This window comes from Pan paniscus, chromosome 15, assembly GCF_029289425.2.
Source record: "Pan paniscus chromosome 15, NHGRI_mPanPan1-v2.0_pri, whole genome shotgun sequence".
NCBI lineage: Eukaryota > Metazoa > Chordata > Mammalia > Primates > Hominidae > Pan > Pan paniscus.
The window spans coordinates 105,315,806-105,332,759 of NC_073264.2; the positions used below are offsets into that span (position 1 = coordinate 105,315,806).

The window sequence follows — 16,954 nt, forward strand, 5'->3', positions numbered from 1 at the left end:
GTCCCAGGTTCACCCTTTTCTGCTACTGGGCAGTCCTTCTGGAAGCCCCGGAGGAGTGGCTGGTGCCTAGGGCCCAGGGGGCACCCAGCTTCCATCCAGCCTAAGTCTTGGGGCTCCCTGTGAACTTCCTTTCGCAGACATGGTTCTGTTCCAGGTCCCGGGAGGGGCCTGGAAGCTGGTACCGGCCATGGGTTGGGCAGGGTGAGCCCTCCATGGTGGTGAGGAGGGAGACTGTCCGGGATGGCAGGGCCTCTGTCTGGAGTGTCCCTCCTGGGTCCCAGGGCGGCTTGTTCTGCTGACGTGCCGTGCCTGGCCTCTGGCCTGTGCCACTTGGGACACCCTGAGGATGCTGGGCCTTCCAGACCAGCCCACGTCCCCTCAGCATGGGGACCCCAGTCCTCTGCTAGCCTGGGCACAAAGGACGCCTCGGGTAGTGGTTATCGACTGGACACTTGGGGCCGAATGATGCTTGGCACCTGGGTGACCGTGACCTGACCAGGCCACGGTGCCCAAGGGGGTCCTTGGAGAGCTTGGGGCACTGGGCCCTTGGGGAAGGGGCCGGGGCGAGGGGTGGCCAGGCTGAAGCAGGCTGCTTTCCCTGCCCTGCCTGGGGTTGCATCCCCCCACGCCACCCAGGACCAGGTTTGGCCTGAGGGTTCGGGGTCCCACGTGTCTGGGAATGGAACGTGCGGAGGTGGAGCTCACGTTTGCTGGGCTGTCCCGGGCGTTTAATTACGTTTGTGCTTCATTATGAGGAGGCCTCCCTTTCTGGGATTTATTTGAGCTAATGAGTTGGAAATGCCAGGGTAGTATTTCAGATGAGGGAGCGCCACACATCACCGTACGTGGGGCAATTAGTGTTCCTGCCAAATAGTTATTGTGGTTTCTTCTCTAATTATGCCGCTGGGTGCTCCCAGGAGGCTCAGGGGTGAGAGGGTGGGGGGTCTGTGTCCATCGGTCTTGACCAGTGTGGTCGCTGCGATTCTGGAGTTTGATGGGGGAGAGGCGGAAAGTCTGGCTTCTGGACCACCATCTGCCTCCCTCTCTGCCTCCAAGGAGTCCTGCTGGAGCAGACCACCCACACACCCCGAGCTGGGAACGTGACCTCACGGCCCAGGCAGGCCTTCCCCACTGGCCTCTCTGCCAGCCCTGATTTCTGGGGCCTTCCCGGCTTCACAGGTTGGGCCCTGGGGGTGCAGAGCCCCTAGGAATGTGCTGGGCTCTGGGGTGCCCAGGCCTGTCTCTCCCACTCCGGGTGCCAGGGGGCAGTGGTGTCTCTGCCCTTGCGTTCCTTATATGCACTCTCTCCTTCCCTCCAGGCCGAGGCAGCGGTGGCGGCCGTGGCGGTGGCAGACACGGTCCGAGAAGGCCCCCCCGTGGCCGGCCCTGATGGCTTGTCGAAGGCCTGGGGCCGTGGTGGAGTCTGCACGTCAGCCCTGGTCACCCCCACCCCGGGCTCGGTGGGGGGCTCCACAGGCCCCTCAGCTGCAGCCTCCTTCTTCATAAGGTATGTCCTGGGGCTTTCCTGGGCAGCCTTGTGGGCGGGGCCCCATGGCCCCGGCTCTGGGCCCCTGGGGACCTGTGGGCCGTTCTTGGGGGACCTCGGGCATGCTTGCTGCCGAGACGAGTGGATGGGGAGCTGCTCCGACCACAGCTGCTGAGCCGCTCACAGCCTGCCGGCCTCTCGGGCCCCATGCCCGATGTTGGGGGGCATCTCATCCTCGGGGGAGCACTGCCAAGGAGGCTCTCTGTGGCCAGGACCCTGCCTGAGTTGGAGCCTGGTCCCTGCCTCTTCTGAGCTGTGCAATCTTGGGCAAATCAACTAACCTCTCTGTGCCTCAGTTTCCTCCCGTCAGCTGGGCTCTTCCTCATAGGAGTCGCTGTGACTGCAGCAAGAAAATGTCTGTGAAGCCTGGAGAATGTGGCCCGGAGTGGGGCAGCTCAGCTGTGGACATCGGGGGCTGCCCGGGGCAGGCGCAGGCTGGGGCCACGGAGAGGACAAGGCTGGCCTTCAGGCAGCACAAGGGGAGGGGCAGCAGGGCTTAAGCGGGTGCCCACGGTGCCAGCCGGGCTTGTGGTTGGCAGGTCCAGCTCCACCAGGAGCATCCCACATTGGGGGACCATGTCTGACATCACTTGGTTCCTTTCCCAGGCCCCAAGCTCGGGGTGCCTGGTTTCTCTGCGCTCCCCCCTGCTGATCCCCACCACTGCCAGAATGCCAAGCCTGAGGCCCTGCAGGCACCAGGTCCTCGCCGACTGGTGGTGTGGATGGGGTGGGCCAGGCAGAGGGAACAGGAGAGCAGAGGTGGGGAGGGGGAGTTGGCATGGAGGGGCGTGGTGTGGGAGCCTCCACTGGGCCCTTCCCGGCAGGGCCTTTGGTCCTGGGACCCGTGGCAGAGCCTCCTCTCATCCTGATGGCGTAAGGATGCGGATTACAGGATGTAATTGCCATAATGCCTGGTAATGGCAGGCCCAGCCGCGGGTCAGTGTCCCATTAGCAGCCCCACGCGGGTGCTGATAAGCTTGAACATGCATCACACCCAGCGGCCAGAGACGAGGGCGTCTTATCAGCGCCGGCCCTGGGGACCGTGTGGTCTGATTGCAGAGTGACGGGGCATATGATTAGGGCATTGTCGCACGCCGTGTGCCGGGCTGAGGGCTGATGAGCACACCACCGCATTGGAGCACAGCCAGACTGCGCACGTGACCAGTGTGGCCTCAGCGCCACCCCAATTAGGTGCCGAGAGCACGGCTGGCTGGGACCCTGGTGGGAGCAGATGGGGTCTTGCCCATCCTGCTCTGGGGTCCCCCGTGTGTGGGACAGCCCACCCCGTCACAACCCGCCTAGTCCTGAATTAAAGGGCCTGTGCGGCTGGTCTGGGCACAGCCCTGTGGCCATGCTCCTTTGGGTCCTGTTTGGCAGGAGGATTTGAAACGTGGAGACTTCCAGAAAAGAAAGAATAGCTCCAGTGCTCAGAGCTCCCCCCATCCCTGATGCTAAGCCCCCTGGTGCCAAGGAGGGTTCCTGACACTGGGAAGTAAGGGTAGGGTGTCGGCCCCCAGGCCGGTGCGTTGGTGACCTGGAGCCCAGCAGAGCGGCCCTGGCTGCCTTTTGTTTGGGAGCCGAGGCCGGTGCCGCTTGCCAGCCGCGCTGCCTGCTGACCTTGGGAAGTTACCATAGAAACCAGCGCATCGGGCTGGGGACCCAGAGGCGGTTCTCCCAAGGCGGGGGCGCTGCCGGCTGCCATTACTTCCAGACTGTTAGGCACCCTGGGTCTCAGCGGCTTCTGCGAGGCCACTGCAGGTGGCAGGTCGTGGGTCAGGTTGTGGCGGGGGACATCCTGGCAGGTGGGCCCTGTCGGTGGATGCCTGACGTGGGCTGGGGTCGGTGGTGGGTGACCTCCTCTGTGGGACTGCAGTACCCTGAACCCTCGGGTGAGATCAGAGGGGGTGTCCACTCCTGGGTTTTGTGGGTGTGGGGCTGTGGCTCTGAGTGGGGACGAGCCCACCAGGAGACAGTGGAGCTTCAGCCCCTGCCCCAGGGGTCTTGGGCACGTGCTGAGGGTACCTTCTGTGCTCCCACCTCCACCCTCGAAGAGGACCTGGGAGGGAGTGGCACTGACCCCAGCCCCTGCTCTGCCCTTGGGAAGTTTCCAGTCTGGAGGGACCGAGGGGCACCTCTGTGGAGGCAGCCTTAGATGGCAGCACGGGACCCGTGCAGCAGTCAGGGCAGAGTGGCCTCTCAGGGAGCGGGCTTTGAGGGTTGAGTAGGAGTCTGGCAGGCAGCATTGCCAAGTGGAGACAGAATGGGGTGGAGGTCAGGAGTTTGGGTTTTTGAATCCTGTAGGCCTGGGGAGTCTCAGCTCTGCTGCTGCCCACAAGCACCCCCCAGCCCGATTAGGGCACCAGCCTCAGGCTGCCCCCTGATCCTTCCAGTGGCCTCTGGGCTCCTTATCTCCACACAGGGAAGCTGGGATGTGGAGTGATCCCATGGGTGCCTGGGTACCCGAGTTTCGTTAATGCTAACAGGGGCATAGATAGAGCAGGGGCTGAGCCCCATGCCCTCACCCCCTGGGTGGGGCCTGGGGAAGCTGCAGGGATTGAGGCAGCGCAGCTGTGACAGAGCTTGGCATGCTGGCCCAGCAAGTGTTCGGGAGGGTGGGGCGCGTGGGCCGGGTGGCCCCGGGGTTAGGAGTTCTCCGAAGGCTCTGGTGACCCCATGGGGTTAGGAGTTCCCTGAAGGTTCTGGCAACTCTGATGACGCTGTCTGAGGCCCCACTGGTTTGTGCCGGCGCTGGGAGCCTCTGCAGTGCCTCCTCTGAGGTACTTCCGTCATCATACTCTCACCTGCTCGCTGCCATGCTGGTATGGGGGTCCCCTCCAAGACCCCAAATCAAATGTCTTTGAGAAAACTGCTAAGGGAGGTTGCTTCCATTGGGTGGGGGGCACCTCATGGCACTTGCAGGTATCCAGGCCCCCCACTCCCCACCCCACTGTGGCCTCAGCAGAGCCCCCGTGTCAGCCTGGATGCCCAGGCCCATGGACGGTCAGGCTGGCACCCAGCAGAAGTGCAGCACCTGCGGGGGGAGTGCGCTGCCCTGAGGCTTAGCTGGGGACCCGCATGGAAGGCACTGTCTGGAGAGGTGTCCCCACCTGTCTTCTGGCCTGTGGGTGAAAATCCAGGACACAGGAAGTGTGGACCACAGCAGGGCTGGGAGTTGGAGGGGCTGATGCCTCAGTCCCCAGCTGCCTCCAGCTGGGGTCCAGGGTCCCCTTCGCAGGTCTGCAGGACCCAGCTGGGGTCCCCCGATGCCTGCCCTGGTTCCTTGGTGGGGCAGGTCCGGCAGGTGGCAGGTGCCCCTGGGGTGAGGTGGGGGTAGGGAGGGTGGGGCTCCGTCCACCAGCCTCACACGGCCCAGTGTGGAAGCTCTGGGTTGGCCATAACTGATTCCTGCATGCGACAGAACAGGCTCGTGTGTCTCCTTGGGGTAATTAAGGGCCTCACCATCAAGGCCAACTGCCTGTGAAATTACCCTCTTGTTTGGAAGCGGTGATTTTTCTCTGTAAAAAGGAAAATATTTCCTTTTCTGTTGACATGAATCGATGGCCAGGGCCAATGAGCCCAGGCAAGGCTGTGGGATTGCAGCAAGACACCTGGTGGCTCTGGGGGCCGTTCAGGTGCCCGCTGTCTCGTTCATCCTCGCTCACGGGTGTTCTGAGCTTCTGTGAGCATCTGCCCCCAGACCCCCTGCTGGCAGGGACATAGCTGTGTAAACTGGTGTCTCACGGCAGGGGGTAGTTGCTATAGAAGCAGGAGGCGCAGGGGCTGGGGACACCCATCTCAGGGCATCAGGGCAGGCTTCCTGGAGGAGGTGTCCTGTGAGGGTGGGGGCTGTTTATGCAGGTGAAGTTCCTGCTTTTCTGAGTCTTCCCTTCAGAGTCAAACCCCTCAGACTTGCCCACTGAGGGCCGCCGCTCCCTGGCAGTGTTGGGTGTGGGCAGTGTCTGCTGTGGCCTGGGGGAGACAAACCCCACTGCTCAGAAAGTAAGTTCGTGCCTCCACAGGGCCGGGGGCCCTCAAGGGCTGTTGAACCCAAGCGTGGTAGCCAGATGGGGGCTGCTGTGTCTGACGGTCGTTTCCATGGGGGCCTGAATTTCATCAAAGGAGAAAGTGCCCGTTCTGGGGCCTCATTAATGCAGTGGCAGGTCTTTGAGTCATACCAGTGAGGTAAGCCCGTAAAAGCAGACACCGGGAGGGCCCAGCGGGCTGGGGTGCAGCCTGTTGGCGATGGGCCCCAGGAGGAGGAGGCGCCTCAAGTTAGGTCAGATTGTGGGGTAGAGATGTGGGGCGAACAACCTTCCAGACTTCCAGGGCTGATGGAACCACAGAAGACGCCTGGTCCCAGCCTCTGTCTAGGCGGCCTGGGCCCTGGGTGTGCCCGCTGTGGCCCAGGCATACCTGAGATCTGTGCTGCGGACGCTGCTCCTGGGAGGGTCACTGGAGGGGCAGAGCCCTTGTGTGGCCGACGGGGCAAAGGGCCAGCCTGGTTTTGGCCTCTGCAGACCTAAGGCTCCAGCCTCAATCTCCCTCTGGCCTCTCCAAGTGCTGCTCCAGTCTCCAGTGCTTGCCCGGCCTCCGCGTCCCCTGGAAGCCTGGGGGTGTGGGTGCCGATGCCCTATTGCCCACAGCCTTGGGTCGCAGCTGGTACCTTGACCCTGCCCAGCCTTGGGAGGGGCTGCAGGGGAGGGTGGAGGAGCTGGCTCTGGGTGGGCGTGACCTCTCCCCATCCACTTGAGGCTGAGCCAACACCCTCCAGTGAGGGCTGGTGCTGGGCGTCCCCCACATCCATTTCCAGAGGAGGAAAGGGGTCCAGGGAGGCTCCCTGTCCCTTATAGGGGTCCTTATAAGTCCCGTCCTCAGCCCCGCCTGTCCAGGTAGGGTGGGGGGCTTCCCACCTGCACCTGCAGGGCCCTGCCCTTCCCCCCGCCCCGCCCCAAGAAACCTGGGGTCCCAGCCTTGGAGCAGCGCCAGGCAGCAGGGTGGGGTAGCCCTGTCCCAGTCCTGCCTGCTAGATGCGGATGTTTTCCAAAGCGGGGCCGCAGCTTCTTCCCTTGCGGGCAGCTGGCGGGAAGCTGAGGTGTAACCCAAGGTCGTGGGGTGGGGGGTCTGGAACAGGAGGCTGAGGCTGGGGTGGTGGGTGGGCAGGAAGAACCCCAAGAGCAGACACTGGTGAAATCCAAGCCTCCTCCCGCCTGTGCCCCCAAATGGGCAGATGCAGCCCTGCCTGCCTGCCTCTGGCCTCGCCCAGGCCCCTGCCCAGTCTCCCTGCCCGCTATGGGGGCTCACTTTGAGGTTTGGGTTGTGGCTCTGCCCTCTGCGCTTCCCAGCGTTCCCCTCTGCCCGGGCTTCGTGCCCTGTGGACAGACTCACAGACACACAGACAGCGTGGGCGAGTGTGTCGGCCTCCATCCTGTCCCTGATCTGCTGTGTGAGTGATCTTTGGGTGAGGAGAGCACAAGGGCCTCTTCCTTGCAGGGCAGTTGTGAGGTTTACAGAGACGAGGCTTAGGCACGGTATTGGGTAAATGCTGGCGATGCCGGGTGAGGTCCAGGGGTCTCAGGCACACAGGCCCGGGCCCCAGGATGCAGGTGCCATTGCCTCCCCTTGCAGCCCTCCCTGCCACGTTGGGCCCCACCCTGTGTGGCTCAGCTACCAGAGGGTCGCGAACCTGGGACCCCAGTGACCCCGGAACCCCGAGCACGCGCGGCACGGGGCGGCCATGGGCCCCGACCCCTGCTCTGACTCACACCTGCATCCTGGGGCCCAGGCTCGTGTGCCTGAGACCCCTGGACCTCACCCGGCATCGCCAGCATTTACCCAATACCGTGCCAGCTGTGGGCAAGGAACCCAAGTGTCCGAGGCGGCGGGTGGGCTTCCCACACCTGGAACTACCGGGGCTTCTCCTGGGTAGCCGTGGGTTTGGTTCCTGGGATTCTTCCTCCTGGCATCCCCCGGCTCCACGTCTTGCCTGGGTGGCCGCAGGCACCGCCCGCCACTGCCCTACTAAGGACTCCACCGTGTGTCGTAGATTACTTTTACTTTCCACGATGACACCTCACTAGGAGGGAAGCCGTCCCTGGGGTCTCTTAAGAGACAGCTGCTATTCAAAATGAAAGAAATTAAGCAAAACGCCAGCGCCGCAGCCGCTGCAGTGGGGGCAGCGAGAGGCTGGGCCCGGCTCTGGGGTGCAGGTCCTTCCACACTGGGGTCAGTTTTAGGGAGTCAAGATAGACGTGAGAGGCCGAGGGCTGTGGGGGGGCGTGGGGCACGTTAGGGGACAGAGGAGCCCAGGGTGGGTCGGGGGAGCGCCGGTGGTCAGCGTTCACCACACCCTTTGCCGGGTGGCATCCTGGCCTCTGGCCCGCGTGGGAGCGCCTCCTGTTGGGAGGTGGTGACACCCAGTGTGTGTGTTCGTTCACCCCTGTGGCGTCCTGGTGTCCCTGTGCTGGTGGGTCCACGATCCGGGGTAGGGGCTCTGGGTGCCTGCAGCACAAAATGTGCTGGGAGGGTGTGGGGCCCTGCAGAGGTGGGGTGGGTGGGCCACAGAGTAGCCACCCCAGGGAATGAGTAGATGTGGCCCAGTAATCGGACCCGGGAACACATCCCCAGCAGCAGGGTTAGCACAGCCAGGGCTCAGAGGCGCGGCGGGCCTGTACTCTGTGTGTGTGCCTGTCTGCGTGTGTATGTGTGTGCTCTGTGTGTGTATGTGTGTGAGTGTGTGTGCGTGTCTGTGTCTGTGTGCGTGTCTGTGTGCGCGTGTCTGTGTGTGCATCTGTGTGTGTGTCTGCATTTCTCTTTCTCTGTGTATCCTTGTCTCTGTGTGAGTGTCTGAGTGTGTGTGTGTCTCTGAGTGTCTGTGTGCCTGTGTCTCTCTGTGTATGTGTCTCTATGTCTTTATGTGTCTCTGTCTCTGTGTGTGTCTCTATGTCTCTCCGTGTTTCTGTATGCGTATGTGTCTCTATGTGTGCGTCTCTGTGTGTGTTTCTGTATGCGTGCACGTGTCTCTGCGTGTCTCTGTGTGTGTCTGTATGTGTATGTGTGTCTGTGTGTCTCTGTGTTTCTGTATGCATGTGTGTTTGTGTGTGTGTCTCTGTGTGTGTGTCTCTGCATGTGTATGTCTGTTTCTGTATGCATGTGTGTGTCTCTGTATGCATGTGTCTGTGTTTCTGTATGCATGTGTGTGTCTGTGTGTCTCTGCATGTGTTTCTGTGTGCATGTGTGTCTCTGTCTCCGTATGCATGTGTCTGTATCTCTATGCATGTGTGTCTCTGTATGCGTGTGTGTCTGTGTGTCTCTGTATGCATGTGTGCGTCTGTGTGTCTGTATCATGTGTGCGTCTGTGTGTCCCTGTGTGCATGTGTCTCTGTGTCTGTATGCATATGTGTTCTGTGTGTCTCTGTATGCATGTGTGTCTGTCTCTGTGTGTGTTTCTGTATGCGTGTGTGTGTGTGTCTGTGTGTGTCTCTGTATGCATGTGTGTGTGGGCCTCTGTGTGTGTTTCCATGTGCATGTGTGTCTGTGTGTCTCTGTATGCATGTGTGTATCTTTGTGTCTCTATGAGTGTGTGTGTCTGTGTGTGTTTCTGTATGCATGTGTGTGTCTGTGTGTGTGTCTCTATGCATGTGTGTGTCTCTGTCTCTGTATGCATGTGTGCGTCTGTGTTTCTGTATGCATGTGTGTGTGTATCTGTGTTTCTGTATGCATATGTGTGACTGTGTGTTTCTGTATGTGTGTGTGTGTCTGTGTTTCTGTATGCATGTGTGTGTGTCTGGTGTTTCTGTATGCATGTGTGTGACTGTGTGTCTCTGTGTCTCTGTATGCATATGTGTGTCTGTGTGTTTCTGTATGCATGTGTGTGTGTATCTGTGTTTCTGTATGCATGTGTGTGACTGTGTCTCTGTGTCTCTGTATGCATATGTGTGTCTGTGTGTTTCTGTATGCATGTGTGTGTTTCTGTGTGTGTCTGTGTGTGTCTCTGTAGGGTGTGCGTGTCGAGGTCCCCTGGGAGTCCACCCCAGTGGCTCCCAAGCATGCACTGGCCTCCCCTGGAGGGTGTGTTAAACCCAAGCGTCAGCCTCTCCCCTGGAGGTCCTGTGGTCGGGGGGCTTTGGGAGACTCTGCACCTTCTGGGAGTTCCCTGGGGGCACTGTGGGTGCAGGAATCCCCCACCCCTGGCGGTGCTGGGGCAAGGCTGAGCCTCAGGGTGGGCTTTGGGGTGGGGAGGCGCTCGCCCTGGCTGAGGGGCAGGGTGGCAGCGGGGGCACTTCCCAGCAGCCCTGAGTGATGAGGGTGGCAGGGGCCACAGGGTCCCAGGAGCTGGGCAGTGGCTCCAGGATGGCTCTAGGGCCTTGGTGATTGGCAAGGGGCAAGGCAGCCTCACCTGGGGCCTGGGGCTTGGGGTGTGGTAATCTTGACAGCAGGATTAATTGAGCCCTTCCTGTATGTGGTCACTGTGCTGGGTGCCTTGAGTGTGTCAGTCCATTAGGGCCACACAGAGGCCTCCATTGTCACCTCATCCCACTTTGGAGATGTAGAAACTGAGGCATAGGCAGGCCAGGTGGATGTGCCCAGGTCACAGCTGTGCATGGCTGCCCACAGCCTGGGCATCGGGTGGGAGCAGCTTTCACTGTCCGACCCCCGGCAGCGGCTGCAGGTGGGGGATGAGGGCACACCCCTTGGTGGGGGGATGGCATTCAGTGCAGAGCACAGGGAGGGGCGCTCAGCCTGTGTGGGTCTGGACCCTGTCACAAGCTTGGTCTGAATGCTGGGCAGAGTCCCTGGGGCAGGGACGCCATGGAGGCCCCAGCCTGAACCGTCCACTGTAGAAATGAAGTGCAGGCCTCCCAGCCACATTTTGGACTGTGTTTCCTGGGATGGTGGCTGATGAAGTCCCAGGGTGGGACCGCCTGGTGACTCGCAGGCGGGTGACAGGAACAGCTGCTGTCACCCACCACTGATCCTGCCTCTGCCTCTCCTCCCCAGGGCTGTGCAGAAGCTCAGCCTGGCCTCCAAGCGGAAGAAGCCCCACCCGACACCGCCTCCAGCCACCCGCGGCACCTCCACCTACCCCACCGACTTCAGCGGGGTCCTGCAGCTGTGGCCGCCCCCGGCACCCCCCTGCCTGCTCAGGGCCGCCTCCAAGACCAAGGACAACCCTGGCAGCATCGGGAAGGTAGACGCAGCCCCGAGTTCGGGGCCCTGGGTGGGGAGGCCAGAGGCGTCTGAGAAGACGCAGGAGGGGTGCGGGAGTGGAGGGGCTGCCACTTCCTTCTCTGGGTTGGAAAAGGGTGGTCAGTGGGGTGCCATGGGGAGACTGAGGCCCAGGTGGCAGCAGGGAGCCTGGGAGCCTGTGCTGGCCTGGGACTGCCGGGATGGGAGGGGAGTGGCGTGTCCTAGGGGTCCCAGGGGCATGTACTAGGTTCAGCGTGGGGCGGGACAGCCAGGTCACGGGGCTCCCGGGGACTAAGGTTGGGTTTGATCCAGGGAAGCCCCTTGCGTAGGCTCCACTGAGACGCAGCCCTGAGGGGGCTGGGGGCAGGAGGGGACTCTCTGCTCTCCAGAGTCACCGTGTGCAGGCGGGCCCCTGCCATGGGAAAGCGGGATGGGTGATGGGTTGATTCTGGCGCCGCGCTCCACATGGGAAGACTGCCACCTGTGGAGGGCACAGGGCCTCCATCAGTGATGGGACAGGCTGGCTCCTGGCTGTCCCTGGAGCTCTGAGCCTGGGGCCTGTGGCTTGCTGGTTGTGCCATCCGAGTCTTGGAGAAATACCTGCCCTGGCCGGACGTGGCCCTGCCTTGTGCTGGGAGCTGGCAGTGCCTGGTTCGTGGGCCCATTGAGTCAGGTGGGCTCTTCGTGCCCATGGAGGGTGGGAAGCCAGTCACACAGCTCTGTGTGTGCCCCCGGTGGCTTTTTCCTGCCCCTCGGCCTGCTCTGCAGCCAGCCCCCTCCCGCCCAGCACCCCGAAAGCACTGCCTGGTGCCTCCAGGCCCGGGAGGCTCTGTGCCCCACATGGGCCATCAGGCTCCGTGCCCCTCTGGACTTGGACCACGATTCCCAGGGGTTCAGCTCTCCAGGGGACAAGGTCTGGAGGGGACGTTGTGCCCATGTTTGAGACCCCCTGGCGGAAGGCCCCTGTACCTGGGCCTGGGGGTGCCACAGGCCTCTCCCACTGCCCTAGCTGTACTGGGTCTAGGGTGCCAGGAGCACCCCTCGCAGTCCTGGTGAGAGCCTGCTTGACCTTCACAGCTCTGTAGTCCTGGAGGGGCCTCCTGGGCAGCCACACCTTGGGATTTTGTTAGAGCTCGGGAGGTGTCAGGCTCGTGGGAGAGTTCGGAACATGCTGGCTATGGGGAAGGGCTGTAAGTGACTGTGTGTCTGGCCACGCCCTCAGTGGTGCAGTTGCTGGGGGCTGTGCCCCCTGCCCGCCCGGTGATGTAGCGAGCATTGTACTTGCAGCCCCTGGAACGCTAATTTCGTGACTTGAGCCCTCCAACCTCTCCAGGGCAGCCCTGGCCTGAATTGATGGTGGCTACTGGTCTGGGGCAGCGGTGGGTCCCTAGGGAGGGCCACCGTGGGGCATAGGGGCTCTGGGGCGGCCTGTGGGGCAGACCTGACAGCTCTTACCATCTTCAAGGCCATGGCGGGTCCGGGTGGGGGTATCAGGCGGTTGGCACCTTGGGGCTGCATGGGTGTCCAGAGGGGAGTGTGTGGTGAGACTGCCAGGAGCCTCCCGATCTCCCTGACTCTGGGTCTCCACCCCGAGCACCCCACCAGTTGCCAGGGTTTGAATGGATCGCTTGTCCCTCTGGGCACTGGTTTCCGTTTGTGGTAAGGAGGGCTTGGCGGGCATCTGGCATCTCTGTCCTCCGGAGGCGACATTCTGCATCCAAGGCCCGGGGGCAGGGTAAGCTGTGTGGCCTGGATCAGGGACTTGTCATTGCTCCGCTGGGGTTGGGGCAAGGCCCCGGCCTGGGGTGAGGCGGGGGTGGTGGGTGAAGCAGAGTTGGGGGGCTAGGCCAGGAGTCACTGCCTCCCTGGAAATCTCTTTGCCTAGCACTGCCGGGGGTCTGCGGGGAACAAGGGGGCTCCTGATCTCTGTGTGTGTGCCCGGCACGGGCTGTTTCTCCACAGTCCCCTGGGATGCGAGGCCAGTGGCATCAGCCTGTGTTTTGGGCCCAGGCCTGGCTGGCTGGGGCACCCTGGGTCCTCCCCACCCTCAACAGTCCCCTCGAGACAGGGCAGGTGGGTGCTGGGGCCAGGCTGCCGCTGCCCTGGCCACGTGGGCTGCAGAGCTGTGCCGAGAGCTCAGGAGGACGCCGAGGTCAGGTGTGGGCGGTGGTGGGCAGGCAGCATCCAGGTTCCCCGCCCAGCCTGGGATTGGGGCCCTGGCTCTGGCCTGGGCCTGGCACTCAGCCTGTTTGTGCCATCCAGTTGGGGCGGGGGGCAGAGGAGTCAGCAGCTCCTTCAGGAGCCCGCAACACTTTTCCCAGCACCCCGCGTTTCTTAGGGGACAGCTTCTGCCCCACTTCCTCCTGGGGGCAGCCTTGGCCGGGCTTCTCCCTTCTCTCCATGGCAGTCACACCCCCACCCTGCTCCGGAGCGCTCAGTGCTTCCCCAGCAACAAGGAGCCCTGGGTCACCAGCCTTCCAGCCCCTCCACCCTGCACACCCCCCAGCTCCCCGGGTGTTATTAGCACTAATGTCACATAGTCAGAAATGCCGCCTGAAAGCCGTTTAATATTGTCACAGAAAAGAAGTTAGATTACGTTCAATTTCTGACATTAATGTGCTACTTAAGATAATTCATCACAGTGTGGTATTAAAAAAGACAGCCCTGTCTGGGTGGGTGCTGAGCAGCGCCCCTCCCCCTCCCTGCCTGGGCTACCTCTTCAGAGCTGGAAGCCCTTTTTTAATGCAAAATGTGTTTTTTCTCTCCCAGGCAGCTATTCCGTGGGGCTTTGTAATATCTGAACATTTAGGGGAGAGGCTTGCTGTGCCTTCTCCTGCAAAGACCCTGTCATTTCCCCGCAGTAATGACAGGGTTCTCTTTCGGCAGACAGTGGCCTGCGCTGGGACCAGGGCGGTGTGGGGCAGGCTAGATGGGCGGTGCCCCCACTGTGGGCTGCTCCATCCCCTCCCTGGGGAGGCCCGCACCCCCCTTCCTCCTGGTTGTGAGCCCGCTCTGCGATTAATGCTGCTGGTGGAAAGGGTGGCCGGCAGACGTAGAGAGCCAAACCGTGAGCCTCTCCACGCCACTCCTTCCCGCTAGGAATTCTCTCAAATCTGCAGAGCCCATTTGGCTCCTGAAGTGGTGAGGAGTTCACACTGGAAAAAAAATTGCCAAAAATTACCGGGAAGTGCACGTTTTCGTCTGCTTTGCGGTGGCGTCTGGAAATGAAATAGTTTTGATCACGTCGTCGGGGGAATAAAAGAATCGATTCTTGCCTAATGGAGCCCAGGTTCTGAGTAGTACAATAGAAAAGTGTTTCTTCATGCTGCTCCCCGGAGAGCGGGCACTCCCGACTCCAGCGGCTTGCATATCAATGTGCCCCATGCCCAGGGGGAGTAGGTGCCGCCTGGTGCGAACTACCCACGGTAAACCAATTTTGCCGGCGTTATGTATCTGTCACTTACAATTAAATCCGTGAAAAATATTGGCTCTGAAATGAGTCTCGGGTAATTTGATTTACGCTGTAGTGGAGAAATCAGAGATTTCGGCGCAGAGTGGACTGTGGTGTCCTCCAGCAGGAAATGGGGCCTGTCTCTGGCTCTGCGTTGGAGCCCTGGTTCAGGGTGGCCCTCGTGTGTGCAGCCTCTGCCGGGTCAGAGCCGCCGCCTCCTGGCATCGACGCACCAGACCCACCTGTGTGGGGTGTCCCTGCTGTGCATGGGTTTCAGAGTGTTTGCAGTGATTGCTCTGGGCTCCGGCATCCTGGGTCCTGCCCCTCCCCGGCGTCTGCCCCCTCTCAGGGTACTGGGGCTGGTGTCAGGGTCTTCCCGAGTCCGGTGCCTGTATGTGGCCCAGTTTGGGATCTGTGTGTGTGCTTTGGAGACGCCATTGCTTCTGCCCAGCACCAGGGCTGCCTGGTTCCCTGCTGGCTCGGGAGGTCAGGCTGGAAGCCCAACCCACCCTCAGCCTGCCCCCCAGCCTCAGTCTCCCCAAGCCTGCAGTGGGGCTGGTGAGGCCGAGGCGTCAGAATTTGTATCTTCCCCTGGATGGGATCCTTCTTATCTTGCCCGTCCCCGTTTGCATTCGAATGGGCTTCCCCCTGCTTTCTGCTGACTCTAGTCCGGCAGGCCACAGGGTGCCAGGGTTCGGTTCCCTCAGCTGGCCAGGGTCGGAGGCAGCCATGCCCCTGGATGGCTCCCCTGACAGCGCCAGCCCTCTGCGGCTCTCACACCTCTGTGGGGCAGTTCATTCCCTTATCTTGCAAGTGCTCCCCCTCAGCCTGGGGAGCAGCCTGCGAGGGCTGGGCCAGGGGGCCATGCTCCTCCCTCCTGCTGTCTCCTGGACTGAGCTGCTCTGCAGGACCTGAGCGTCCGTCCTCTTCTCACAGAGGCGCCCGGAGCCCGCCGCCCCCTCATTCTCTGTGCCGCACATTCGGTGCTGACAGGCTGTGCACCGGCCTTGCCTCTCCCTGGCCCTCACCTTCTCCCTGCTCTGCTGACCTCATATGGGATCTGCTCTCGCCTGGAGCAGGGGCGCGGTGTCCACATTCCTGCGGTGGGGGTGCCAGTGTGAGGCCTGGCCCGCTGTCCCCACCTGAGCTGGGCCCCTCCTGCCCTGTAATTAGTGGCCGGCTGGGCGGAGGCAGCTTCTCAGGTGCCGCCCACCTCTGCCCCAGGTGAAAGTTATGCTGCGGATCTGGCCCGCACAGGGGGCCCAGCGCTCGGCCGAGGCCATGTCCTTCCTGAAGGTGGACCCTCGGAAGAAGCAGGTGATCCTCTACGATCCCGCCGCCGGTCCCCCAGGCAGCGCAGGCCCCCGGCGAGCCGCCACTGCTGCAGTTCCCAAGATGTTTGCCTTCGATGCCGTCTTCCCCCAGGACTCCGAGCAGGTACGGGCAGGCGGACTGGGCGTCCTCCCGGAGACCCGGAGTCGGGCTGCTGGCTCAGCACATGGGTCCGATCTGCACCCGCTTCTCTGTGCAGGGCGCAGAGGAAGCGTGAGCGAGGGGCCCGCTGCCTGCGGCGCCTGCCTGCTTACCTCCCTCATCGTCCTGGCCGGCGTCCTTGGGTGTCTCCACCCGCCCCTGCCGAGGCTCTGGGCCAAGTCCACAGGGAAAGGCCTGGTTTTCCGGAGCCCGCCCTCCCGGGAAGCTTTCCGAGCAGCTGTTGGGCTCTGGGCTCTGGGGGCGCCCGGTGCTCCCTGCCCATGCTGAGCCGTTCACCGTGTGGCTGCGTGTGCGTCTCTCTGCGCGTGGTGGTCTGCCCCTGCCCCCGGCGGCTGGACTTCTGGGCTTTGCGGGTGTGTGTCTGCACGTGTCTGGCCAGTCCATCCTACGTGTGTCCTGGGTCCTGTTCATGTGTGTTCTGTGCTTTCCGTGTGCACATGGGATCTGTCCTTGGTCCCGGGTGTGCAGCCCAATCTCCTTGTGGGTCGACTGCCTGCATGTGCCAGGACAGACTGGCCTCAGGCCCACAGACGTGGCAGAAGGAAGGGGCCACAGCCCTGCCTGATTCTCTTGCCCCCCTAGGCCGAAGTCTGCTCGGGGACCGTGGCCGACGTGCTCCAGTCGGTGGTCAGTGGGGCTGATGGCTGCATTTTTTCCTTTGGCCACATGAGCCTGGGTAAGCACCCTTGCCCCACCCTAGATGGGTCCTGCTGGCCACCCCCTCCCATCCGCATCACGGTGGTTGCTGGCAGCTTCTGATGGGAAAGGAGGCTGGTCCTACACCTGGGCCGTGGTGGGCATATGGGGTGAGGGGCTTGTGGAGAGGAAGCTGAACCCCTGCCGAACTGAAAGGCAGAGGGCTTAGGATGGATCCAAAGAGGCCCCTGAGATCTCGGTGCCCCTGGTTGGCCCCCGGGGACCCCAGTAGCCATAAAGGCTCCTTGCGTGGTGTGTGGTGGGGCCTGACGCCTGCGTGGCCCCCAGGCAAGTCGTACACCATGATCGGGAAGGACAGCTCACCTCAGAGCCTGGGCATCGTGCCCTGCGCCATCTCCTGGCTCTTCAGGCTCATCGAGGAGCGCAGGGAGAGGACGGGCACCCGCTTCTCCGTCCGGGTCTCAGCCGTGGAGGTGTGCGGGCGCGACCAGAGCCTGCAGGACCTGCTGGCCGAGGTGGCCCCTGGCAGCCTCCAGGACACCCAGTCTCCGGGAGTGTACCTGCGGGAGGACCCCGTGTGTGGGGCGCAGGTGCGCCTGCCTACTGTCCCACCTTGGGGG

At 62.3% G+C, this 16,954-nt stretch overlaps 1 protein-coding gene across 2 annotated transcripts in view; it reads left to right on the forward strand.

Moving 5' to 3' along the window:
* KIF26A (kinesin family member 26A) overlaps positions 1–16,954 on the forward strand; it is a 44,535-nt gene that overhangs the window by 19,809 nt on the left and 7,772 nt on the right. For both annotated transcript variants that reach the window (XM_063596138.1, XM_034938254.3), the window contains exons 4-8: positions 1,320–1,507; positions 10,544–10,733; positions 15,408–15,620; positions 16,260–16,353; positions 16,662–16,924. In XM_063596138.1, coding sequence (XP_063452208.1) covers positions 1,320–1,507; positions 10,544–10,733; positions 15,408–15,620; positions 16,260–16,353; positions 16,662–16,924 — 948 coding nt within the window. The remainder of the gene's footprint in view (positions 1–1,319; positions 1,508–10,543; positions 10,734–15,407; positions 15,621–16,259; positions 16,354–16,661; positions 16,925–16,954) is intronic.